Source organism: Bombus vosnesenskii, unplaced genomic scaffold (genome assembly GCF_011952255.1).
Source record: "Bombus vosnesenskii isolate JDL3184/JDL3185 unplaced genomic scaffold, Bvos_JDL3184-5_v1.1 scf7180000013361, whole genome shotgun sequence".
NCBI lineage: Eukaryota > Metazoa > Arthropoda > Insecta > Hymenoptera > Apidae > Bombus > Bombus vosnesenskii.
In genome coordinates, this window is record NW_022882994.1 from 41,455 (window position 1) to 68,937 (window position 27,483).

Sequence of the window (27,483 nt, forward strand, 5' to 3'; positions counted from 1 at the left end):
GGCTAATCCACGTGAAATAACACCATAAAGAAGACAAGTTTTTTATAACGAATCTACCCGTAATACTTTGCCACGTGCGTGTCATCGCTAGCATCGTATTCGTAGGTACATTTTCAACGCGTATGTCGTCCGCGCGAAATTACACGCTCGCACGCGAGTAGATGCGTGTACCGCCTACCTTTCAACCAGGACAGAACATTACAAAACAATCCCGCGGTTCTCAATTTCATTCTGTCGTTTTTTCGTCGCCGCTTTATCTTTTTTTGCACATTCGCGAGAGAAACCGTACAAAATCGGTTCGCGTGTCGCAGGTTGCCGACCCCGCAACACTCTCGTGTTCCGACGTATTAACCCCGAAACTCGCATAGAATGACACTCGCCAGCTCAATTACCCAGCTGTTTTCTCGCGACAACAGCTTCGATCGCGCAACCATAAGTCGACATCGAAATTTAGAAAAAACTAGAACCTCGAATTTTTATTCAGATAGTATGATGTTATTTTCCATAAAACCATTAAACACATCATAATTCCGAAAATTACAAATTTGCTAGCCTTCCATAAATTTGGGTTTCGAGTCTTTATTTATTATATTATTTTAAACCGAAGTATATTTGATAGATACATATTAAATTGTACCAATACCAACGATTTTATACCGAAACTTGTAAGCTGCAAGTGTAACACTCCTCAAATCAATAGTCTGCACCTGCAGAATATAATTTCCAATAATTTTCATACGATAAACGTAACTAACTGTTTAAGAAAGGATAAGGAGATAACAAGAGCTAAGAAACTTCATTACTGTCCGATCGATCAGCATGTTCGGCTTGAATACGTAAATTATGATAGCCCAAAGTTGACGTCGCGAGTTGAGCTCGAAAGAAAGGTGCTCATACGCAGTCGAACGTCCCAGTGGAGCTCAGAGTATGTCAGGAATATATATGATGTCGTCCGTGATGATGACGTCAGAAAAATATCCCTCAGTTGCACTTTGTCAGGTTGATAAAACTTTTAGAAGGTCTATACTTAGGATGAACATTTCTTTAAAAATTAAGGTAACATTTCTTAAAAAAGATTGGCTAGATTATAAATGATCGAAGATCAGTGATTGAAAATTTTTCATTCTATATCGTGCAATAGGTATACACCTTATCAAAGTAAGAAATACTTTAAGTATTAATTAAGTATTAATTAAATACCTTAGTACCTAAATGGACCTTCTAATTTCTAATACTAATCTTATGAAACGAACAGGGGGAAATCAACGAAGGACAAGGATGTAGTAACAAAAACGTTTTAAAGCATTTTTTCCCTGTCGCTTGTTGGAGATTCTTTATTCGGCGAATTTCAATTTATAAGACGGGGTAATGCTTTCTAATGCAGCTGGAGGAATGTTGCATTATGCATACGGCTGGCATTAACTTCGTTATCCAATTCAAAGCGTTTCTTTCTTCTGCAGGCGGTTACTGGAGTAACGTATTAGGGTTTAGGAAAATTGTATCTGGGAGAAAGAGGGATCTCGCGTAGAGGAATGGACAAAAAATATGAGGATAGTAGTCCAAGTTTAAGGAAAGGAGACGATCTACGACTACGAGCGTACTCTCTCCGCTACTTTCGCCGAATAATTAGTATGTATTTATTAGAGCATATGTGGCATTGTGTTAGCATAAATTTACAAGTTTCGCTCCATTTATTCCTCTAATGTACAGCTTCTCATCACCTGAGCCAACCCCTTATTTCGCGGCTGGATATTCGGTATGCTGAGCTCTCAGTTTAATGAATTGAATATTCTTCAAAGTGTTAAGCGAGCATCTGTTTCGAAGTTTGAAGAGACGACGGAAACTTTTCGGCGAGGACAGATAGAGATAGAATTGCTGATATGCGTATTTCCACGAGGGTAGAATCGATAATAATGGAATTTTAGGAGATTTAGGAAGAGTAGCACCTGAGCTTTTGAAGATTGATTATATTAATGATCGAGTTCTCGAATAATGTTTTGTCTCTTTGTTAATTGCATCTACAGTCACTCATATGGTTTTTTAATTTAATAGGCTTATAATCAGTTAGATGCTCGATCATTCCAATGATTCCATACTTGTAATAATTAAGAATATTTAACAAGAATTTAACAAGAAAAATTAAGAGAAAAGTAGTAATTTTCAATATATTATTTGAGGAGGAAGTCTTCTTTCAAACCTTTTTTAAAAAGGCGAATAAGAATAAACTATCTGGAATAAAATTCTGCTCCCATACGCATCTTTTAAGAAGAAACCTAATTCATGACTAAGAACCATGAGAGTCAAATTTTCGTTCCTAACAATAGGTGCGCGAGAAAAATGTAATAGCGACGGTTTAACATTTCGCGAAAGGGAAGCTAAACCTCATCAGGCCGTTAAGCACTTTCCCAAAATGGAAACGATCAAAATAACCAGGTAATGGTGTCCCTTAACCTCTAACCGGTTTAACCTGCATGTAAAATGCATTGAATGGCTGAACTGCAACGGTCGGTATGTGTCGGTGAATGGGCTGGTGTTTCGTACGAATATTCGTAGGAGGACGTAGGCGCTCGTAATAGCTGCTAAATTACGACCCTATCCTCGAAAAATGGACAGGATCGTTTAAACGGAACTTCTGTTATCGTGAATTCGCAGAATCGCGATTATATCGCCTAAGTTTTCCACGATGCGCTATGATAAACGAAATAGAGGATAAAATGAAAACGCTCGGAGACACTAATCATCTGAAAACACTGGGACGAATGCAGTAGGATGGAACAATATATCCATTAATCAGCCTACATCCCCGTAACTTGAGAATGAGATTAACCGATTGTCCCAAGCGGCATTAAAGGAACTTAAATATTTAAATTAATTCATCGAACCGATAGTTCTTCATTTTTTTTTTTTTTTTTTTTATTCACATGAGTCTAGTGAAGCACCCACGCGTTTTCGAAACATCGCGGCTCGAAATTATGCTGGAAATTATATTAACGCGAGATTGACGCAATTAAAATGCAAAACGCATTTCGTGAGCTCTAAATGAGATACAAATAAAAACGATTGCAGGCGAAAAGGTGGCGGTGACAGATAGTACCGTTTCATGGGAGGGGAACGGTGCTAAAGAAAGCTGCAAAAAAGAAATTGCATTCATGATTCGGTCGCTGTTGGCGAATATATATTTCCACGAAGCTTTTCGTCGGGCTCTGGACCGCTTAAGAAATTAAAAAAGAAAAAGGGAAAAAGAAGTAAAAAGGATGGGGAAAGGAGGAAAAGGCATACGTCATGAATATTCATTCGTTAATGCGGCATGCGTAATGATGAGAAAGTTGTTCACCATTGCTGTGCTTTCCGCGAGGAGATATGCGCCTGGTGTATACGTGCCCACTTCACGCGCGTTCGGCTGAAGTGCCACTATAAACTGATATACGAGCGTCATAGTCATGCTTGCTTGCGGACCGGATATTAAAAAATGCCTTTAACGCGAAATTCATCCTTTCGATATGGCGACAACGCGAATTTCCTTCGTGTGGTGTTTGTTTGACTAGCTGCGTCCAGAGCTAAGGGTTGGTTACGTCAAGAGTAAGTTGATACATTGAGAAAGTGGATTAAAATCGTGCAGACGAAGTGAAAGATTCGATGGTGAGGATCAAAGAACTCAGAAATTCATATATATCATGTACCAAAGACTCAAATCAGTGAAAGCTTACGCGTTAACGACGAGGAAAATTTGAAAATTTTTACACAACCAACGATAAATTGATAAGATCCAACAATACAGTCATTAATGATAGAAAAATTCAGGAAATTAGAAACTTCATTGTGAGATGAATATAAATCACGCAGATTCGTGTGAACATTTTCATCGTAAAATCGATGAACGAGCTTCAGATTCCAAGTAGGCGATATTTGTGGAATAAAAACGATGGAAAAACGAAATCGTTTCAAAACGACAGATACCATCAATCGTAACCCGTTTCATGGTGGTCTTGCGGATGTTGCTGAAATATTCTTGATTTCTTTTATCCGCTTATCGATGTGAATCGAGGCACAAATCCCAATATTTACCATACCAGCGTTCCACATTGAAAGTTAACCGCCTTCTCGCGCTCGCCAGCATCTTCCTGCCAACTTTCGTTATCCAAATTTCCGCATAAGAATCGACTTATCCCCCAGTCGATATCGGAAAAATCCTTGAAAAATCCGACTTCCCGAGATAAACAGATACTCGATGCGCACAACACGATCCTCACCGCAAGCATCGTTCTCCGGTCGAAACGACTCGCGTTACGGATAGTTATGGTTGATCGAGTCGCATCATACACGAAACGAGACACGGAAAGTGATCGGTTTCCGATCGATTACCCCGTAAACGAAACGGTTGATCAACGACGTTAATTATGGGAATAGGATCAACGATCGATCGCGTTCAATCGCTCGTATTTCGTGAGCTTGCTTGTCGCTACGTTGGGTTTGGTACACGGCGGCGATGCGAGTTCGCCGTTGTGACGCTTTGCAATTTGATAGTTTTGGTATAAATGCATGAACATTTGCTCCAGCACAGAGTCTATTAGACATGTTTAATGATGTGATACATACGAGAGTATTACTATTGAAAATATATAGAAGCAATGGAAAGTTATAACGACTAAGAATCGTTCGAATGCATCGAGTACCTGAGTCTTGCTCGGATTACTCAAGATACCTTGATTAAGATACTTTAGGACTTAAATTACAAATTTAAATTTCAATAAAAATTTAAGTTTCAATACAAATTGAGAATCTCAAGCGTTTTCTTTGACTGGATAAAAACAGGAGTTACTTGCTAGATAACGTAATATTATTTCTAATTACGTGCTTGTCGATATCGATCCCCTAAACCAAATTGATTTCAGATACGCATTTCCCGTTAAGCTAAAGTACCGTGAAAAGCCAATTAATTAAATTCGACTAATTAAAATGAATTTGATTTTAAATAGGATTTGAATTTTGGGATTCCAACATTAAAATTTAATATATATTTAATATGTTTCTAATTCAATATAAAACTGTTACATGCTGATTGAGTTTTCGAAAACTAGCTTTCTATAAAACGATGACATTTTCTGGCTCTGTAAATATCTATAAAAGCAACTGCAAACGCAAATACTTACATCAAACTCAGAGAACTTGAGTAATCTGAACAAGATTCAACGCGAGTTCGCGCGAATCGGTCGACGCGAATTGAACGACCATTCACGTGACGTTGTTCTTTGTACTTTTTGTTTCAATCTATCTTTCTTTTGCTTTTTCTAACCTGTTCCGCCGCAACGATTACTTGATTTTGTAGCTGACCCGATGGAACGAAAATGGGCAACGAGCTTCCGCTTCGAGACCACGCCTTTGATTCCTTCTTGCGCATTTCTTCTCGCACGACATTCGCGTTCGTATGATCAATCTCCAGCGAGCTCTCGGATCCGGAATCCATGGCCAAAATAATTCCAACAACAGAGAGAGCTACTCGAACGTCTCGAAACCGGAAGTAGAATGATACAGATTTTTGATAAAAGACATTCTGTTGTTTCTATGGAATTTTTAGATATGTGAATGGTATGACCGTTTTTGAAATTATTGAACACTAGAATAGGACTGATAAGATAAAACATTGTTATAAAATTGGTATATGAGAATAAATAAACGTACAGGAATATTAGATGAAATTGTATTTTAAGATCGAATGTAAGTGGTTCTTTTCTGATATTTTTTCCACATTAACCCATTCGTTGACATTTTATTTAAAAATACTGAGAATACGAAAATTTGTTGTCAGTTTTATACGTACACTTTGAATGCATTTTCTTTCGTTCTGCAAAAAAAAAAAGAAACATTTTAAACGTATCGCTTTCTTTTACATTTCCACTCGGCGTAATAATAGCTAGTACGAAAGTGATGGTTTTGCGTTCAAAATTCGTGCTGAAATTTCTAAAAAAAATAATTTTGTTCCGGGACACTTTTGCTGCGTAACTTCGTTTCAGAATACTTTTTTCCTGCGAATCTAGAATTAAAAGAAACGTTCGAATGGTCCCATTTAAATGCACCGCTTGTGCCTGCGGGTACCAAAATACCAAAACCGTAAAAACACAATTTTTGGGCTAAGCGAGAAGTGGCGATAGTGTGCAGTCGAATTTTTGACCTGATAAAAGTGACAGAGCATGTAAATTCGTTCGCGCATTCGAATAAAACAAACCAGTGGAACTGTCGTTTCCGTTTCGCTAAAACATTCCTCACTTTCCTGTAATTTATGACTCAAATTTCGGAGTAATGTTTCCACGCATTTCGAAATAGTTTCGCCACAATTTTCGCGTGTATTTTATCGTTTGTGTTTTCTTGCCACAATTCGACTAATGTTATTAGCGAAGTTCATCGAATTATAAAGTGTAAGTTGTTAGCAATTATTAAATCCTTTTATGACAATGAAAGAAATGAGAACAACATTACAAGTGATATTTTGCAAAATTACTAGTTATTTGACTATCTTGTTTGACGTACAGTCGTAAAAAAATAGTCTATATAATTAAAAAGCGAGATACTTGAATGATGCAGTGGTATTATTCTTTGTCATCGGTATCATTGACATTATGTATATGAGTTTTTAAATCAACTACAAACCAAATTTCGTACTGCATTTCGAAAGTTAATCTCGTTTAAGATCGTAATCGAAAATTAGGACAGTTACTTGTTTTATTCGGGTATAAATTACAAACCCAACTCATTCTTTATTCGAGAAATGACAAGTTGGAATCGTTATGTGAAAGCACAGTTGAACGATTCGTAGATAACGTTATTCAGCAGCAAGGAGAACAAAATGGAAGCCACGCGGTTTCGCGTTTCATCCAATTATCGACTCTCGTCGACATTGCATGTTTTCTTCAGTTTACGTTACCAGAGATTGCGCCTGATCGTTACTAAATACCTTTACAAAGACTTCCGTCTGCTATGCGCTCTTTGCAGTTACCTTTACCGTGAAATTTGCAACTTGAAAAGTTTTGCGAACTTTTTATTCGATAAAGCAAAAAGAGGAACTATTCGAGAAATTACGATTTACGAACTCATCTGACGAAGTTTAGTTATTTACGTTGTAAATTGCTCACAGCTCTCGCAGCTTCGACTTTACTTTCAGTTTATTAAGTTTCTCGGGTTCTCTTCCGCATAAAGACTTAAGTTTTCTGGACGATACTCAACAGCCGTTCTTCCTCGCATGTATTAAAAATTTTGAATCAAGTTTCTAACATTGTTGATGGAAGCCGGAAGTCTTCCGTTGGAGCGAAGTAAAAAATTCCTGTTTCTAAAAAAGTTAAAATGAAGTTACGCGAGTTGATGTTACGCGGTCCACGTTTCAGAAAAAGTTTCACAATATATTTTTTGCGTTGCTGACAAGTTTAGAAGAAAAATAAGCATAGATTGTGTGAAACTTCGCGCGAAAAACCGGAAATCGATCGGCTGTGACGATTTTGGCGACGTCTACCGGCACATTTTCGAGCTAAGTTTTTCTTACGCTGCTAATATCAACATTCGATACGGTTTCTTTTATAAGAGAAACAGACACGTATTTTCTTCGTAAAAGACAAACTGCACGAATGCAACATGGGACGATAACTATGCCTTGTAGTTTTGAGAAATAAAGTGTACACCTTCTGTGACCTCAACATATTTTATTTTACTTCACATACGATTATAATCTTTTCAATGGAAATAATTTCGCTTAGAACATCTCTCGAATCTCATGGAATTTTAATCAACGTATTGCAGCAATTAATTTAGTACGAAACAAAAAGTTCGAAAATCATTTTTACAATAATAAACAATCAATAATACCACATAAATGAAGATTAGAACATTAAAGTTAATGATCTGAAAGACACGATTTTGGATCACTATAAAAGAAATGAAATTAAATCCTTTTCCATTTGTGCTCGTATGCTTAAATGGAGGGGAGTGTGAAATGAAAAGCCAGAAATCACAGAATCTCAGAGAAATAACAGATAAGGTGGATGTTCTCTGAGAGTCTACAGTTGCCTGGGCTTCTCACGTCCCCTGCTTAAGTACAATAGATATAATATATTTCATGTAATAACGTAAACAAGATGTTTTTGTACAAATATCCCTTATATAAATATGGTGCTTGTCTGACGGCTAGGCACAAATTTCGTGACTTGCGTGTCTCAATCATTTTTTCTTTCGCCTTTTTTTTTGATATTTTTCTATTTTTTCTTTTTTTTTTTTTTTTGACTAGACACAGCCCCACCGTAAGTATATTTTAGGCTAGCAAAGTCGACTGATCAGTAAACGAAAATAATCACGTAATTACAGAGACGGACGATGGACATACGCACAAGACATTGATTAGGGACGATCATCCAACATTAATATCGTTTCAATTTGCATTCTTTTTTTTCATCTTTTTTATCTGTTATCTTTTCTGAAAAATATGGTCTTCGCGACGTTCGTCATAGGCAATCTAAAGTCCAATGCGGATGAATGTGCTTACAAGGATAAAAACTCGAGTGTCAAGGTACTTTCGATTAGTTCTTTCTTATGCGCTAAATGTTTCGCTGTTTCAATTTCTTAGAATCATCGTCCCGTCCAGAAAAGGTTTAATTGAGAGCAGAAAGGCTCCTTTATCGTTTTATCCCTACAACCTCGACAAAATTCTTTTCTATCTAAAATTGTTTCGTTGGCTATGAGAAAGTTTCCGCATCTATCGCCGTAGTTCATCGACCAAACATGGACCGTTCGTTTCAAATCGATCAATACCCTCAAACTTCACACGAGATGTGGTCCGAAATCTTGATTAGGAACACCAATAATTTCTCAAAAACGGACGTTCGCTTCACAGCATCCGATATTATCCTCCGAACAAGACGAAGGCTACGGATTTCTTAACCAATACGATACAAATACCCTGAATCCGGAAGCTAAAGTTTAAAGCGATGAATATCGAAAGGTACCAGCTCTTTTCGTCAAATATTTTCTCTCGAGATCGATAACTTTGTAATAAGAATATCCTCTTGTAATAATATAATATATTATAATATAATATAATATAGTAATATAAAGGATAATATATAATATTATCCTTAGAAATAAGAATAAGTAGAATATTACGATTAAGTACAATGACAATAGAACAAATCAAATCCTAGTAATAATTTTCTGAAAAGTCCTCTCTGTAGGACCTCCGAACACAATGTCTTACAAAAACATTTCCGCCTGTCATAGTAAAGAGATATCTTTATTACAAAATTAATTTGTTAAAAGGAGAAGATACTGATCGAAAAGCAGCTTTCTAGATTCGCATTTCGAGATCCATCTACACGATCGTCTGTCGTTGCCTTTCTTATCGAGTGTTATCTGTCGTATTCGTATCCAGGGTTGGTGAACACCGTCGCCTTCAACGTGATGGAGGGCGGTTGTGACAACGAACTGTTCCTAGCTACCCAATTGCTTATAATTTCATTCCTTCTGTGCCTCCATAGTTTATGGAGAATGAGAGAGACTTTGGTGTGGTACGCTGAACAAATTGATCCCCTGGCAAGTGCATCTTTGGGGCATTGACGACACTTGAGCAAATTTCTTCTGTTCTGTTGATTTCGATACCTAGCTTTCATATCTATCAAGGTGATAGCCCTGGATGGACACTTCTTTACAGAACTGGATGTCGTTTCTTCTAGTTTCTTGTCCTGGTTCTCCCCCTCAGAACAAGTTGAGTCCTCGTCATCGAACTCCTGGACCCCTGTCACCTTTCTGGGCTGTCTCTGCTTCCTCGGTCGCCTCTCGTGCGGTTTGCTCTGGATGTTTCTTAGCCAAGGAAACTCATACGGCTCCGTGGCTGACTGTCCCTTGCTCGCTTCGGGAACGGCTCGGTAGCTGTGCGCAAAATCACGATTAAGTAAAGTAGAAGTAGAGTCACGACTGGAACAACCGGTGCACGGTTCGTCGTGTACATGACGGTTGTCGTGTTGCTCGACGTTCGACGAGTATACGGCGTAAAACGAAACGAGGTCGCGTCTCAGTATCTCGGTTTCATGGTGATCGACGATCTGGTTGGCGTCGTGTTGACGATGACGACGACGATGGTCGTGGTCGCGGCCGTGCTCGTGCCAGCTCGACCGCCTCTCCTCCTCCAAGGTCGGGTACGCCATTGTCGCTGCAGTTGCAGGGGAGTTTACCATCTCGTGGCTGCAACCACCGCGGCACTGTTCCATAAGTTACGTTCGCGTCATTTTTCTACCAACGAACGAGCGCTCGTCGACCGTGCGACGAGAAGGCAAGAAACATTTTTCTTTTCTTTTTTGGTTTTTTTTGTTGTTGCTTTGTTTATTTATTTTTTAAAGAAGAAAAGTATAAGAGACAGTGACAACGAGAGAAGAACAGACAACGAAAGTGAAGCACGGGAACGTGCACGACACCGCGTGTCCTGGCGACACCGAAAGCAAACAAACGAAGCGTGCACACGGCGCGAAAGAAAAAAACTAAAAAATGACGCTGCAACGTAACAGAAAATGGAGAGGTAGGAGGGCGGGCGAAATGGTGAAGAGCAGTTTCAGTGGCAGATTGTAATCTTTTTGTTCAAAATCGATCTATAAATTTTACAAACGACTTTTGTTTAGCAGACAGTAGTTGTTGAGAGATGGTCTACCCTTTTGAAATTCGTAGGAATTTATGTTGCAGAACGATTCAATCTACCACTGAATAACGTCGACCTGGTACAATGGGCGAATATAGAACGTAATATAAAAAAAAAGCAAGCGCAGGAATGGCACTCGCAACTTACGAGCACACACGACGTCGCTAATGTTCGTTTAGGTATTTATTAGTAAAAGTACTTTAAAGCGTTAAACGACGAACTTTAATTTGCTACAAATTCGATTTCCACTGTCAGAATATGTATTGGGTAGATTAAACGAATTACTTGATATCTAGTTCTCAACTGAGCACTCTGGCACAATTGAATTAATATATTATTAGTGACATTATACGAGTCACAAATTATCTGACTATCCTATTTGATAAAAGATTATAAGACTGTAAAGGAGATCTACAATTTTTAGCTTGGAAATTTGGATTGATTATTGTGCGAGAAGTATCCTGATATCTTTGGTCATGGGTAACTACGGCGATCTATCTTTAATTTGGACCACGTAGTTCAACAAAAAACTCTGTACGAATGACTGGAAAACCGAATCGATAAAGTCCATAATGTAAAAATGTATATTTAATATCAAAATGTACGTATTTTATGTTTTATCAATTTAAAAAAGGTGGTGTATAATTAGGTTTCTGTATACTTCAATTATTCTCGTTATATAAAACATAGAATTCAATGCAAAATTCAATCTTCCCAAAATTAAATAACATAACCCAAACTAAAATAAATTACTATCTATAGACTAATAATACCGATCTTGCAAATAATAATATAGCTGATAATACCGAAATTACAAATTCCAACAGTGGACATCAAATCTACATTTCTCTCTAAAGATTCAAATATTAGCTAATAGAAACTGGCGTAAAATCTCGTTGTAAAGATTCATGCTATTCGACATACAGATTCCCGATTAAAAAACATCAAAAACTAGCATGTTTTGTCTGTCGTACGGGACAAACGAGCAAACGAATTCGAATTTACGAGCGGAGTTAGCTTCGCCGATCTCTGTGCGCCAACGAGCGAATTACGGACGGGCAAAAACAAAAACGAATAAAATAGCTTAGGAGCGTGGGAATCAGAAGGTTAGCGAGATGCTTACCCGAGTATCGTTGTCGGTGGTATCACAGTGGTAGCAGGTGCGATGGCTGGAGCTGGAGCTGGAAAAACTGGTGGACCAGGTGGTGGCCGTCCTCCTCCTGCGGGACTGTAAATTCGATAATTAACCATGTATAAAGCACATATTACAGCGAATTGCAATATTATTATTCAATGAATAAATCGTAATACGATCATAATTTCAAAATGTAAGCCAAGTGAAACAAACAATTATGCGATCCAACAACGTTGTGCAGACTTACGAGAGCCTTTGATCACTTTTAGAAACATTTTATGAATATATCATGTACGTTAAGCGAAACAATTTGAAATTTCATAAACATTATAACGACACCTAACGAGTATAATTATATATAGGTAACGTTTGCAACAAATCTGAAAATGTGCATCAGATTAATTTCTACTGGTGCGCGAAAGCTTTTCGTTTGCAGTTATCTTCCATAGAAAAATAAAATAACAACCAATCCTCCAAAACACTACTCATTTTTAACCACATCATTTTTTAGTCGATATAATCGAACAATTATGGGAAATATTTAAATACTTTCGTGAACCACTGTTCATCGATTGAATAGAAGGAGGTGCAGTAATAAACTGCTGGACGAAAATGATTAATGACGAGAGTTTGCACCAAAACGTGGTATAATATACGAAACCAGCGGCGAACAGATACGGATAAACAAAATTCACATCTTTCCTCTTCAGCGATCAGTCGAATCCCAATTAATTCGTAACTCATCGTGATCGATATATACGTAATACTTTTCTCTAATTTCTGTTAGCGCAACGGTTTTGTGTAAAGATGGCTAACGAACTAGAGAAACGGGGCAGGGAATCGAAGTTTAAATCCGGCTCGGCCGCTCGTTACACACTTGCTTTCCCACGGGACGCGACCGGAAAAGTAACGAGAGCGCGGATTAATCGCGTCCGATCGGCTTCCAATTAAATCGTTTTAATGAATTTCCCGGTTCTCGTGTGTCGTGGCAAAACCTCTAAACTAAACAGACCAGCGCACTGCGGTTCGATGAGTTTTACAGGGCGGAAGATGCACGAGAAACCGTCCGATCCGAATTCGTTTAACAGCGCGTGAAGAAAAATGTTGCGCGAATTTTCGAAGTTCGGATCGAATCGTGTGAATCACGTTTTCGTATGGTTCGACACGACTTTCTGGGCGATTGGAACCAAATGAGTTGGAAGATGAAGCAAAGAATGAGTTTGTAGAGCAGTATGTCGAATTTATATATTGTAGAGATTATGTGAAATTCTTTAAGTGTGCCTGTAATAAGAATGTTGTTCAGGACGATTATTGAAAATATAATTGATACGTGTGAATAATTTCCTGAAATATGTAAATACGCTCTACGTCTTATAATTATAAAACCATAGCAAATTTTCAACTCTACGAGGATACAGTGCAGCAAAATCTGTGATACTAGAAGTATGCAAAGTCGAATAGTCAAATTTGTAAATCGCTATCGTTACTATTTCATTTATATAATATCTTTTTCCAGTGAGTATAATCTATCCTTTTTGGGAAGAAAAAGATACATTGTTTCTCATAATCAAGTTTTTAGGTGATTTTGTAGTCATAAGATGCAACGTAGATCGTCCACATATAAAATCTTAGTCAATTGAAGAATTTCACTGATATGAATGGTTATCAAGTAAATCCAATTCATATTTCAAATCAATTAAATATCACAGATCAATTAACACGTTCGTCGCCACGTCGCACATATTCGTGCGACGGGTATACTTCCGTGGGGGCCCCGTCACCAACGTATGGTGACGCTCTTCTTGTTCGAGTTCGTCGCCCAGCGTGTTTCGGTTATGTTTCTTGCGGGACCCAAATCCGACTGTGGCTTCCTCAATATTCGAACTCGATGAAATTCTATTTATAATTTTTTTTCTAAAATTCACTACTTCGTCATCACTATTCTCCTCACTTTCAAATATATTTTCACACTGTTTACTGAACATTCTCGACTAAATCGAAGATCTGAGATATCTGCCATGAGATCCCTCGGAATACTCTAGCTGAAAAGTTTATCGCTTTCTCCATTTCAGAACTAAATATATTTGTCGGAGATGAAAGGACAACGGGATTTCCCGTCTGGAATGTTGGGAAAAACCCCAATACCCTAGTCCAGACTTTTACTATAGCTACACTTAAGTAATAAAAATAAGAAATAGTTTTAATGTTCCAATCTGGCTTTATGACGATGTGTTCGGGCTCGAAGTGCCATAGAGGATCACTGGACGTAGCCACGGTCGGATTTGGGCCCCGCAGGAAACATAGCTGAAACACACTGGGCGACGAACGTGTTAAATAGATGTACTTCTATAACATTCTAAAAATGTTTCCTTCTTAATTATCCATTTTATCAACATATCTCAGCACCTATCCAACAACTCAAAATCAACAACTTTTCTCGCAAATCATCCTTCATACTTTTCTAATCCATTATCTCTCATAAACAAATCTCGATTACTGCATCACACGGATAACGGTTAACACAATTAGGACATCAATTACTGCATAATACGTTAACGAAACAGATAGAAACACATTCTTACTGCAAAGGTTGTTGATGGCGATTAGTAGGCGGTGGTGTAGCTTGAGTAGTAGAGGTCGCGGGTGCGTTAGCGCTGCTGACTCGATGTACATGCAGCTGGTGCATCTGTAATTGGGCCGCATCTTCGCCAAGGAAAGAGCACCTTGAGCATTGCCGTCTGTTGTGCACCTTGAGCACGTGGGTGGCTAGGCGTTCGGCACGCGCCGCTTTATACTCGCAAAGGGTGCATGCAAACGGCTTCAAATGTGTGTTTAGATGCCGTTTCAAACACCAGTTGTCCACACCGCTCCAGGAACAGTAGCAGCAAGTGTACCTAAAATCGATGACTGTGTTAATCGGTTGTTAAGTCAGCCTATTGATTCGAACGAAACAATCTATTCACCTGAGCTCTACAGGAAATTACTCCAGCCATTAATAAGAACAACAAATTTCTTATATTACATAATCAATAAAAATGAACGATTTCTAGCCACAATTTTAAAAGAGTATTCTTTTATCATTGATAAGAATGCGTTATATTATTTAAAACGAATAATCTTTAGTGTCAATTCCAAGAGAAAATATATTGACAAGAAGAATTATCCTATTAAAAGACGAAAAACTTTAGGCTGCATTTAAGAAATAAAGTCCTTCAATTATTAGGAAAATCTTTAATTATTTATTTTTCTTGTCCAACTCCTATATGTACTATAAAATCATCAAATTTTCCAAAGAAATCTCACCTTCGTTCCTGAGCACCTTTAGAGCTTCCCTTAAGATGGCTCTTGCTGTTACATCCACCATTCTGTACTCTTCTTCCAGTGGCGCAGCTCGCTGCATCAGGTTGCATAATACCCGGAGCAGGCATCGATGTTCCTTGATAAATTCCCCCCGCGTTAGTAGCTGCATTATTGCCAGTATTCGGCTGCAACTGGTAATTTTTGTTATTATTAAATCCTGACGAGTAATTTGTGTGCTGTTGCTGCGGTTGGCCATTCGTATTCACATTTCCGGTATTCGCGGTTCCTGCTTCTTGTTGGAGAGGCTTTGGTGGACTGGATCCAGCTGGTCTGCGTATCCTTGATAACTCGTAACCGTGCTCGCGATGCATCCTTAAGAAATGCTTTTTCACATGATCAGCGCGGTTGAATGGTTTGTAACAGATATAGCAATGGAACGGTTTTTCCTCCCGGTGGATATTTTCGTGTCGTGTGTACAGATCGCGGCGATCCGTTCCATAAGGACAATATGGACAGCTATACCGCTTCACGCTCGGTGTCACTGTCACTGAAGACATCGTGGTGGTGTTCTGTGGAATTAATAAAATTTGAACACTACTTGTTAATTAATTGAGTTACTATCGAGTCGAGAGAAGATTTCATCTTATCGTCAAGACAATGGATTTTAGATATGTAATTTTTGCAGTCGCTAGAATTAAGCAGACACTTCTTTAAAAAATTAATATTATTTGCTGAAACTTTCGAAAACTTAATTACTGACACGCAACTGCAAACAGAATCACTGTAGTGGTACCGGCAGTTTTTCATGAATATCTCGGAAACTAAGTGAGTCCACCCCTCGCGTGTATAGAGAAAAGTTGTCAGAATATAGTCATTTATGCATAATATACAATACATTTTGGTACATGTCAACCTTTTATATCTCATCCCGGAATATAGAATATTATCGGAGTAAATATAATTTAGAATTCTATAGGATTGTATAGACTGTAAGATATTTAACACTAAACCTACCGACACTTCGTGTATACCTATCCTTACCGTGTGCGGTCAAAATGATCGGTGATTAAAGAAGTAATAGTTTTTATGATTTAACTTAGATAATGGTTAATTTATCACTAAATGTATATAAAATGATGAACTTTCATAAAATTTCGTTCAAATTTACTTTTGTTTAATTTCAATTATAGACTTAAATGGAATTATACTTTTATTTATATAGAGATATATCTTATTCAACTTCGCTGCATTTTTTACAAATTATCTTATTATCAAATGTACATTTGCTGCATAAATATTTCCCGCATCTTAAACAAATTTGACCTTAAGGTAGCCTTTTCTTTGTACTGATTGCATTTATTTTAAGAATAACTAAAATATTTTGTCGAACAGTCAAAATGACCGCTCATGGTAGGTAAGGCAGAGTACAAATTTTTCTCAGAAAATAAAAGAGTAAACTAAAAGTAAATACCGAAAAATATATTGTATTGTATGTTTTAGGAAAAGTAAAAAATTATGAAGCGATATGATAAAGTTTAAATATGGTTTAGTTTGTGTAGAAATTCGAGAGCGGTCAATTTGACCGCCACTGGTATGTTTAATGTTAATTGTGTTACAGAAAAATTTTACGTGATAGAAATAAACTATGCTCACTCATTTGACTTCAAGGATTTGAGAATAACCATGAACAGAGACATACCTGATGCAAATGTTGTGGTGCAGGAGCTGATGGTAATTCTTGTAACAGAAAGGTGGAGGTGACAGGTAAGAGTGCTGCAGGCACTGTTTGCGTTTCCTGAGTTCTCCTGGATGGTGGTGCCACACGTTCTACTCGTTCACGCAGCCTTTCCAGGTAGGAAATCACATCCTCCACTTTTAATTCTTCGGACTGTCGATAATCCTGTGAGGGCGAATGGTGTCTGTTTCTGCTATCGTCTCCAAGAATCCTTGACGAGTGAAGTTCCATGAAATGTTCAGCTACATCCCGTGGTCCACCACCCATCAAATCACCTGGAGAAATAACGTCATTCGTAAATTTATCCGTTAGTCCAGAATATCGGCCTAGCCAATGAATGACCTGATCTGGTAAAAGTAACTCCAGAAACTTTTTGTTTCTTTAATTTATGGTAATAAACTTCTGTAAAATATATCTATGCCTTTATTACTTCAATTTGCACAGAAGATACGATAGTATACATCCTTTGATAGTATCGCGAAACTTCGTCAAACACCGTCAAACACCGTCAAACACCGTCAAACACCGTCAAACACCGTCAAACACCGTCAAACACCGTCAAACACCGTCAAACACCAATTAACTGTTTTCAAATATCGTCAAACGTTGTAAAACGTCTTCAAACGTTGTAAGCGTCTTCAAGCGTCGTCAAACTGTTAAACGGCGTCGAAGGCGACGATCACTCACGAACTCAAACTCCGTAATGAACGGACGTTGAACCACCCGGAAAGCCATAAGCCCAAGAAAATGGGCAAAAGACGGTAAGACGGGTCAGTACTATTCACGAGAAACTTTCCATTTGCAAGGGACAGTCACGAAATCCGTAACTCAGGTATTACTAAGGAAACATAGTACGTCATATAGTGTTCGTATTGGAGAAGGAACCAAATATCCCCATAAACAGCGAATTGCATTCACGCATTGTTTATACAGGGTGGTTGATAACTGGTGGTACAAGCGGAAAGTACAAGCGGTGGTACAATAAACATTTTTCGTTTGAGGCTTTGTTTTCGAGAAAATCAACTTTGAATGTTCGCTCAGTACGCGTGCACTTTATCACGTCTCGTTATAACGGATCTCACTATAGATCATTGTCTCGATGGAAAAATTAAAAAAAAATTTTTATGCTATATTTTCGACTTCTTTTTTAGCGTAGAATCACCCCCTTTCCTCTTGTACCACTAGTTACCAACCACCCTGTATATTGAACTCTGTGTCGATTTGTGTATCTAGCCGTGCCGTCGTGCTCGGTGACCTATTATATCACCACATAGCGTTACATGTTTTTATATAGCTCATGTTGTCCTCGATAACCGACGTCATTCTAATAATTAGACAAATAAAGAAATGAATTGTATTGATGACTATAAATTATTACGAATTCTATAATGTTCATAATATTTATGAGTCCCTAACTCTATTAATAACTAATATGTATGGGGAGGAATATCTAAAATCTATAAATCAAATTTATCAAATAACCTATATCCCCTCTAGCATTTTTAAAAAAATTTTATTTTATGTTTTATATCTAAGATAAGACAGTTTAAACAGAAGTGGTGCAATTTTTTAAAATTTTACTAGATGTATTATACGAACCGCATTCGTAGCACCTCCATGTCGCTTTTCCAGCGTGATAAGCAGCAATACGACTTCCATCGGTGCCTTTCAAAGGCTCCTCTTCGCAGGTCCAGTTTCCATCATCACTATCGGTCCCGTTTCCGGTATCCTCTTCGGTCTTGTACGATACAGAAGTTTCGAACTCGTTCTGAACGCTTGAGGCTATGATAAACGAAGATAATAAGCTACATTCCCTTTTGCTATTTTATTTTACAGAATACCAAAGCATCTTTTGTTTTCTGCGGGAGCATCATTACGTTTTATGGATTTAAATATTAAAATATAAAATAACGATCTCGATGCACCGAAGCAAAAAAGCGTGCTACGTTTGAAGTATTTATGGTACCCCGCTGGGGGTAGCCACCTACATGATAATCAAACAGCCAAAACAATTCTACCAAATGTTCAAATTGGACAAATTGTGAATGTAAACAACTAAAAAAAAAAAAAAAAACGTTTGAAGTATACCGTAATCCTCCAGAAATATTTATCTTGCTTCAATTAATATTGCAATACTTGCAATTACTCCTTACTTTCATGAACTTTTACTGCGATAGTATATTCAAACCGTTAAACTTGAATTTTAAAGGCACGCTTTAATATTTATACTCAATTTGAAAATTATTACCTCTTCTTTAAAATATGATACACGCCTCATTAATAAAAATATCGATTCCTTTACCGTAGTGATACATGTTAATCTAAACCCTTAATATAAACCTTTAAGCTTGAGAGAGTTTTCAAAGAGCATACTGTATAGTATTTCTAGTTTATTTGAAGACTTCTTTTTCTGTTTAAAATGCAGTACACAGTTCAATAAAAGATACTTAAAATTTTCTACCGCAGTAACACATACACAAGTTATTAAATCTATCATTTTAAAGAACACATAAATATCTTTAAATTCACTTACTTCTATGATCAGGATCTTCACCGTACAATTTTCTGGTTATTTCCTTAAACATATCTTCGTAGCAGTCGAGCCTGCTAATTCCTGCACCGCTACCCTCCATCTTCCCAGTCCCCGCCGGTCACCCCCTATCCTTGGAACAATAAACCTTCGCCTACCTGCGAACCGAAAGATGCCCGTAAGCAGGGTTGTAACTAATAATTCCTCTTCCAAATGTATTTTCCTCCCGAATTTTAAAAGGTTGGGTTCCTCCCTTTTCATACTTGGACATTTACAGACCCACCTTCACCCATCGTTATTGCTTTCGTGCTTTCTCTCCTGCCTTTCCTTTTTCGGTACTCGTTTAAAGATATGTCTTTTTTTAGAATCGCTCGCACAGTGATGTATCGACGAAGGGAGCTAATTGACTCATTGAAGCTTAATGAAATCTTGCCAAAGCGTTGCCCCTAATCGTCCACAAGATTTAATCTTTCCGCTGGCCGGCTTGAATGGCACATTTATATAGAGAACGGGAGTTTGTCGGTACTAAGTGCGATTCAAAGAAAACGGAGGAGATTGGTGATAATTTGCCGAATATTCTAGCGCGAGAATAACGAATATAGTTTTTTGAGATACTGTTCTGGATTTTGAACATCTGTAGGAATTATATTATCAAAAAAGAAAGAAAAGAAAAAAAGGAGAAAAAGAACTGAAAACTAAAGTTTGAATAGAGTTAATTTTTCTTGATGCTAAGTGGAGTCATATTATTGACTGTCTCTGTTTTATGAGGGGGGCCGAGAATGGTAAATGAAATGTCGTTTTCGCCGAGCGTTCAATTCTTCGGAAATTCTTAACGTCGAAACAGTTTGTAGAAGGAAAGATATATAACGCTAGAATTTGACAGTCGGATATTATGTTTCTACGTACAAACATACCCGGTCACTGCCTCTGAACTCTTCGACAAATTGGAAACGTGAGAATAAAAAGCTGCATTTCCTATTAAGTACGAAAATTACTTTCTGTTTAACGAACCATTTATTTGATAGTAATTTAAATCACAAATTGAAGAAACCTTGAATAAAAATCTCAACGATGATAAACAAATATTAATACTATAATTTCATACTGTGTAACAGAATTTAGTTTTGTATAGTGTAATCATTCTATATCATCGCCGTTAATGACCACAATTGTGAAGGTTGCAAAAAACAATTGCTGTGCGAATCTAGAGGACGATTTTGTTTTTAGAAGACGTGATCGCTTCCGCGTCATCGACTTTTCCCCTATCTTCTTATCTTGTATATATTCAGCTGCAACGCTGCCGACTAAAACATCTTATTCCCTAAAGCCGCCTTCTATCTTCGTGTACCTGAAAAATCGATTCACCCCGGTCAGAAAACGTTAAGAACAACTCGGGGTTCTCGGTGAAGCCGACCTGACGGGCGCTTAAGCCACGTACATACCTACGAAAATGCTTCGTAATGCAATCTCATCGGTTAACGTAATTGATGATCGATGTCTCATTCTACTGCGCTTTGATTTCTTATAACAAGTTTTTAGTTATGTACCTTCTGCTCTGTGGACGAAGAAAGAGTCACTGACAAGGAATCATTAGACTAAACCGCGTTCGCGCTTGATAAAAGTTTCATGTTGATTTGTATTTAAGATATTTGAATTTAAGATACACTATATTGACCATAGAAAGATAATAAAAAATAAATAAAAAGATATTGTTCAAAATTATACTTTCTATTCTATTCTATTTTATTTTCTCTGTATCTCTTTCTTGCTCCAGGAAGCAAAGAGTTTCGAATATTTAACTTAAAGAAAGGTTGTATGATATAGTAGTGATATTCATAAGTTTCACAGAAATCTTCCAGACTTTTGAAATCTTAGAACAGTAACAAATATTAGGAAAAATTCCAGAAAAATTCTACGATACTTATTAATGTCTCTATTATATTATACAAATCTTCTCTTAACTGAAATATTTGAAACTTTCCCAAGAGAAATACAAATCCAAAAGAAATAAATTAAAAAGTGAAATGTTCCTTTAAATTCGCGTATTACTCTCAGAGTATTAAAACTAAACATATAATTTTGCAACACGTTGTACAAAAATTAATAAGATTCTATCGTCTATCTTAGACATTTTTAATCACTTTGCCAACGTGTACTAGGCTTAAGGCAATCGCAGCGTTCGATCGTCAAGCGCAAACGAGGCAATGGCAACGTAATAGCAATTCCAAGCTGAAAGAGATTCTGGCCGCGTACGAACGTAAATACAGGGCTAATGTGTGCTAGGAAATCGCGGCTGGTGTTCCATCACGATGACAGGAACCGGTGGTGACGCGAAACTCTGTATCGGAAGCGTTAACGACTTCTCTCCCTGGAGGTAGACGCCGCGATGGAATTAGAATCGAGGCTGTTATGGCCCGTTTAGAAGCACTGATCGTCGTTACGGATCTTCAATTAAGGGCACTTTGAAATCAAGCATGCAGAATAATTATTTTATTCGCACTATACAAGCGTTTTGAAAACTGATGACTAGGCTGCAGAATGTTTATGGATTTATGGGAAATTTGTAAATACAAATGCGTATAGAATGCGCATATTACACAGAAATATATGTTGTGAAATACTGAAAGTGCAATATGTAATAGACAAAATATTTTTCTGTCCAAGTTCGATCTTGTAAGTAATTTAAGTAAGGAAATACGAATTTCCATAAATATCGTAGTCTAGTGAAGAGACTGTGGGGAATGAATTTTACGATTCAACAATTTTCAAACGAATAGAATCTTCGTTTTTCACTTTCAAAGGATAATTTACCACGAAAAATGCGATCTTCCACGTGAAAGAATCTTTCACGTGTTTGCGCAACTTCCAGACGTTTTGAAACTAAACATTCTGACGTAATATTCCAGTAAACTTTTTAATCGCATATCTGTATTTAAAGAGCGGCGGATACTTAAGAGGCGCGTGAGAGAATATTGTTTGTCAAATTCCGAAAGATAATTTACGAGGAAAAATGGAATTCTTCACGTGATAGAATTTTTAATGTTCTCACCAATCGTTGAATGGTTCTACGAAGATAAATGAAAAATTCTGAGGAAAGGCCACGAAGTTAAATACTCTGGTAAATTGTTTAATGCCTGTTCTCTTCATTTTCCGAATGTTTTCAGAAAGTAAGAAACCCTCGAGAGTTGGAGCATGTTGGAAAAGCACTCGGCAGGTCGTGATGTCCTTTGAAAGCGAACCACAATGAATAAAAAAGGATCGAGGAGCAATTGCGAACGTGCTTCGAGGATCTCGAGAAACTGGATCGAAGTTAAGACCACTTTACAATTTGCTGAAGCGTGAGCAGTCTTAACTCTTCTTCTCGGTGTATCTCGAGGGGATGAAAGGAGAATGAAAAATCCGCCTTCGTGTTATCGGCTGCTAAATATTCATGAACCGGGAAATCTTTCGCCTTTGAACCGAGTTACAATTTAGAAGGCTGACTAAAAAGAGTTATCGATTTTCACTTAGAAGTGGAACAAGAGTGAAACCTGCCGTCTCGAACTCATTCACGCGACATCAAGGAACAACACTTCCTTTTCGCCCCATTAACGAGCGCGTTTCCCATTCGTGTCTTTCTTCTTTGAGAAACAGCTGATCAAAGGATAAGAATTCCTTCGAAATAAATGAAAAATATGGAAAGAAAAAAGACAAATTAAATTTTAAATCGGAGGCATTCGAAATAAATGCAAAATAAAAAGAGAGAGAAGAAAGATGGAAATTAAATTGAATTATAAAAATAAAAGATGAAAAAGGAAATGAAAATGAAATTTTTAAGAATCCTTTGCCCTGTTTAATGAAATTGCAAACCTTCTAAATTTACATTGAATCTGTAGATACGAACTATTATAAATCTAAGATTTGGAAAAATTGCATTAATAAATCGTAAAAGCTTAAAATTCTATTAACGAATTGTAAAAGTTCAAAACTGTATTCGTTTCTATGCGAGATCTAATATTGTACTAAATAGCGCGTAGAATCCTTAAAACGTACCAAGAAGAATCAAATGGACAACAATAATTTATTGGACATAAAAATTATTAGCTTGGCTATACTCGAAAACGTGAAACAAAAGAGCAGAATGTAATAAACACGGCCGATGCCAATTCCATTTACTACCCTTCAAACACAAGGGAAGGTCTGATCGTCGCAAGGGATCCTTGAAACTAATCGAGCATAAAGACGAGCAGTTCTTCATCGAGCCCTATTGTGAATAATGAAATCCACAACGTCACGAACAGCTCCTCCAATCTTATAGAACACATTGAAAACGCTTTTGAACGATATAATCACGCTGAGATTCCCATAGCACGTTAATTATTCTAAGTAGGAATCTTCGTAGAAGTCCTATGCCACTCTAACTGGCACGGAGAAGGAAAAACTCATCAGCCACATGGTTTACCGAAAGCAAAACTGTTCTAACAGAGGTATTCAGACATTCAACAGACCTCTTTTCTCCCCAATGCAAACAGCTAAACGGCTAGCACCTACTGTTCCCAAGTTTTCGATTTTCCAGTGTCTATTTAAGTGCATACATTAAACGTAGAATTAGTCGAAACTGAATTTGTAATTCAGGTTGAAACCATTTTACGTTTATTAAGAATTAAAAATTTCCTTAACTTTAAGCAAATTTCAACATCGAATCTCAACATCGATATTTCTCATAATACGTTAAATTTAACGATTCTAAAATTAACATTAAACACGTATGTAAAATTGAATTACACATCAAAGATTGAGACTTATATCTGGTCTTCGATTATTAAAAATCATTTTAATGCTTCAAAATATGATCTTACTTATCACAAAATAATGAACCTTCGAACAATAAATAAAGATTGTATTATCAGTTGGGATCGAAACTACCCTTTGAGTATAAAAAGTTATTCCATTGCTCTTTAAAACTATACTATAAAAATTATATTATACCGTAATCACAATTAACCCAACAATTCCTAAAGATAAACTCCGTCATTAACGGAAGAACGATCTCCAATTAATAGCCCCACCCCATAATCGTCCAGAGCGCGAATAAATTACCCATTGCCGAGATCCTAGCGCTTGGAAGCAACGCATTCCAGAAGCAACAAAATCAATCCGTGAGCAACGCGTAACGCGGCTCGTTAACCGGCCAATCGACTCTGGAGGGGGTGAGTGCCCTGTCAATCGAACTGGATCCTACCCTGTTAGAGCATAGATCGATCGATTTCGATCTCCGCGGCGACGTAACTCGCTTTTAGGGGATGCAGCGTCCGGAAAGAGGAAGAAGGAGCCTGGTCGCGTATTGATCGAGCCACGGTTGCTGCCGCGTGAAAACTAGGGGGAGAAACAGAGAGGAAGAGATGAGCAAAACAGAGAAAGACAGGGTGCCTCTGGAAACCCCAAGCGACGGTACCATACATACTCACACACAGATCATACAGTACACATACACACATACGTATACATACGTACGAAATATGTACACATGCATGCTACTCATATATTATGTACACGTGTATAAGAACGCATACTATTCAGTGTATCTCGGTATACGTATTATAAAAGGGTGGTGGCGAGAACGATCGCGCTGTGTGGAAGGGGTTAGACCGGCGACGAATAAATCAATATTCCCCTCCGGAACGATCGAGGACATGTCCCGAAGGCGACAGATGGCGAGGGTGCCTTGATTCGTGTTCTGCGCCGGTTGAGCACCACTGTCTCCGAAGAAAACCTAAGCTTGGTGGGGAGATGCGGGTGGGTAGAGCATAGGGAGCTGTCGTATATACAACGAGGAACGTTCGAGGGAACGAAGAGCGGAAGAAACGAAAGAAGAGAAAAAGGTTCAGAGGGAGAGAAACGGTATTGGGGAGTGCTGCGATGGAATAAGACAGAGATATGCAAGAGTGGGGAGATTGTCGAATGGTGGGAGTGAAAAGTAGTGGGGGTAGAGAAGGCGCGCGCAGTGTGCCATTCAAATTCATCCGGAAATTATTACCGACTAACCAAGGACGGCGAGCGGGTCTTGGCGTCGGCGCGCGCGCGTGCAACTCCTCCATGCGTACAGGCATACATACGGCGACACACAGGCATTTATAAATATATAGCGGTGTCTGCATAGCACTGTGGAAGATACAGTAGCCGCGCAGGGACACATAGCAACGAAGCGTAGGTGATTTCCCATTACGATCGAAGAAATTCTACTGGTTCGGTTCTGGTCGCTGTGAGAACATTTCTCGGTGGCCATTGCGTTTCTTCCGCCTCTGGTAGGCCGATCGAAGGCGCGCACACACGTCGAGCGAGCACGCGAGTAATCGTCGCGATCCGGCGAGCGATACACGCACACGCGACGCATATCGTCTCGCTGTTCTCTTCTCGAGTTCACTCGTACGCGTACCGCGCACCATGATACTAGCGTTAACCACTCGCACGCGAGCCGGCGTTTTCTTCTTTAGAGCGCGTTTTTTCTTAAAGTTGGATCGTGTTAGAATACACCACACACTCGGATAAAGTGTTCGAGCTACCTACACGAGGACAGGGTCGCTATCTTCTCGGCGGCCACGCGTGTAACGTCGTTCCGCGATGCCCACGATACATGCTTCCTCTCTGGACGCCTGTTCCGCGTCACACTCTTCAAGTCACTCTGTCACTCTCGCTCTCCGATCGATCGTGGCTGGTTCGTACGTTGGTCCGTCCACTCGTTTGATTCGATTCCTCGTAGCACGAGCACAGTACGCACGTTACATACTGATAGAATCGAGGGTCACGCCGTGTACAGTTCAACTCGAGGAAAGTTCTAACTGACACGATGAAAAATCATGAAGAATCGAAGTCCAGGAGTTGTCGATCTCGGTGAGAGTGAAACGAGCGGTAGAAAGAAGGACGGAACGAAAGGAGGAGAGAAAGACGCAGAATGGGGGGGCCTAGAGAGTGTAAGGGAAAAATTGAAGCGCGCGCGAACGAGTTCGCCCGTATGAGAGGAAGAAGAAGAAGAAGACGACGACGGATAACGAAGGTGATGGTGCAGATATGATACGTGTTATAGAGTACTCACTGGATGTTGTTGCGGTGTGACGAGAACCAGCCTTGCCCAGGATGGAAATTCGTTGTTCGAGGAAACGTTGTGCTGGTTCGGTTGCAGGTTGTTTCCTCGACGGCAGTCGGGTGGCGAGTGGGTGGGCAGGCGGGGTGGCAGGCGGACAGAAGTGGGTGGTGCGGGTGGGTTGGGAGCTAGCGGCGTGTGGGTGGTGGGAGTGGGGTGAGGGAACCCAATACCACCCTCCTCGCCCATTCAATCCTGCAGTATTAGGGGGAGCAGTCGAGCCTGTTCCCTCCCCTCCCTCCCTCCCTTCCTCCCACCCTCTTCGTCACTCTCTCTCTTTCTGTCTTTCTCACTCAGCACATATCCAGCACAGGCAGAGAAACGTCTAGGACGACGAGGATGATGTCGGAGTCGACGACGGATCGTTGTACGCGTGTTGGTGCATACTCTCGACGCTGTATGGAGGTGTTCACGCATGTGTGCGTGCCTCTGTGGTCGCAGTGCCTCACAGTGTCGGCCTGTCTCTTCCTTCTTCGCTACACTCACACGCACACACGCATACTAAGAACCGAAGCGAACCTCCCTACACGTGTTCACAACGAAGCAGTCAGCCGGTCGAGGGGCGGATTCGCTGGGGTGGGAGGAGAATTTACGGAGGCCCTTCCGAGGTCCTTGTCGAGAAAACCATTACTTGGAAGGGTCTGGAACATTGGGTCTCATGCAGGTCCGTATTTTCGAAACGACAGAGGGTCCGTTGAATTGAGAAAGTTGCAGGAGAAGGGTGACGGAAGTTGCTTGCCGGATGCTCGTATCCTTGGAACGAGGGTGCTCTGCTCGCTTTCGTATGGGTTGTGGAAGGCTCGTATCGTTTCCGGATGGATATCGTGAAAAAATTTTGGCAGAACCCATCTTTTAATTAGAAGAAAGATTCCGTAATTTGCAGCAGGATAGAAAGGTCGTGAGTGGATGATAGAGCAGATTTGTTCAGATTGGAAATGATTATTTTTAACAATGAGGAAAGAGAATGACTATAATAGAAGAGAAACTGTGGAATTCGTTC

At 38.9% G+C, this 27,483-nt stretch overlaps 1 protein-coding gene across 6 annotated transcripts; it reads right to left on the reverse strand.

The window, feature by feature from the left end:
- Positions 1–9,278: 9,278 nt before the first annotated feature.
- On the reverse strand, positions 9,279–26,928 carry LOC117237174 (protein charlatan). Of its 6 annotated transcripts, none has more exons than XM_033500898.1 (8): positions 25,910–26,363; positions 19,367–19,521; positions 18,433–18,615; positions 16,798–17,108; positions 15,102–15,667; positions 14,381–14,692; positions 11,787–11,891; positions 9,279–10,215 (listed from the first exon to the last, which is right to left on the reverse strand). In XM_033500898.1, exons 2-8 carry the CDS (start codon positions 19,464–19,466, stop codon positions 9,384–9,386), a joined length of 2,409 nt encoding a protein of 802 aa, XP_033356789.1. In that variant the 5' UTR covers positions 19,467–19,521; positions 25,910–26,363; the 3' UTR covers positions 9,279–9,383. The 6 variants fall into 6 exon arrangements, with proteins under 6 accessions (XP_033356789.1, XP_033356787.1, XP_033356788.1 ...); XM_033500896.1 differs by having other exon boundaries at positions 25,388–26,363; XM_033500897.1 differs by having other exon boundaries at positions 25,380–26,363.
- Between the last annotated feature and the right edge of the window lie 555 nt (positions 26,929–27,483).

Bases quoted from the DNA above. Each gene is read 5' to 3' on its own strand.
- LOC117237174 (XM_033500898.1), bottom strand. From the start codon at position 19,466: ATGGAGGGTAGCGGTGCAGGAATTAGCAGGCTCGACTGCTACGAAGAT. The intron at 18,616-19,366 runs GTAAGTGAATTT...CGTTTATCATAG, and splicing joins TGAAGATCCTGATCATAGAA to CCTCAAGCGTTCAGAACGAG. The intron at 14,693-15,101 runs GTGAGATTTCTT...CATCGATTTTAG, and splicing joins AAAGGTGCTCAGGAACGAAG to GTACACTTGCTGCTACTGTT.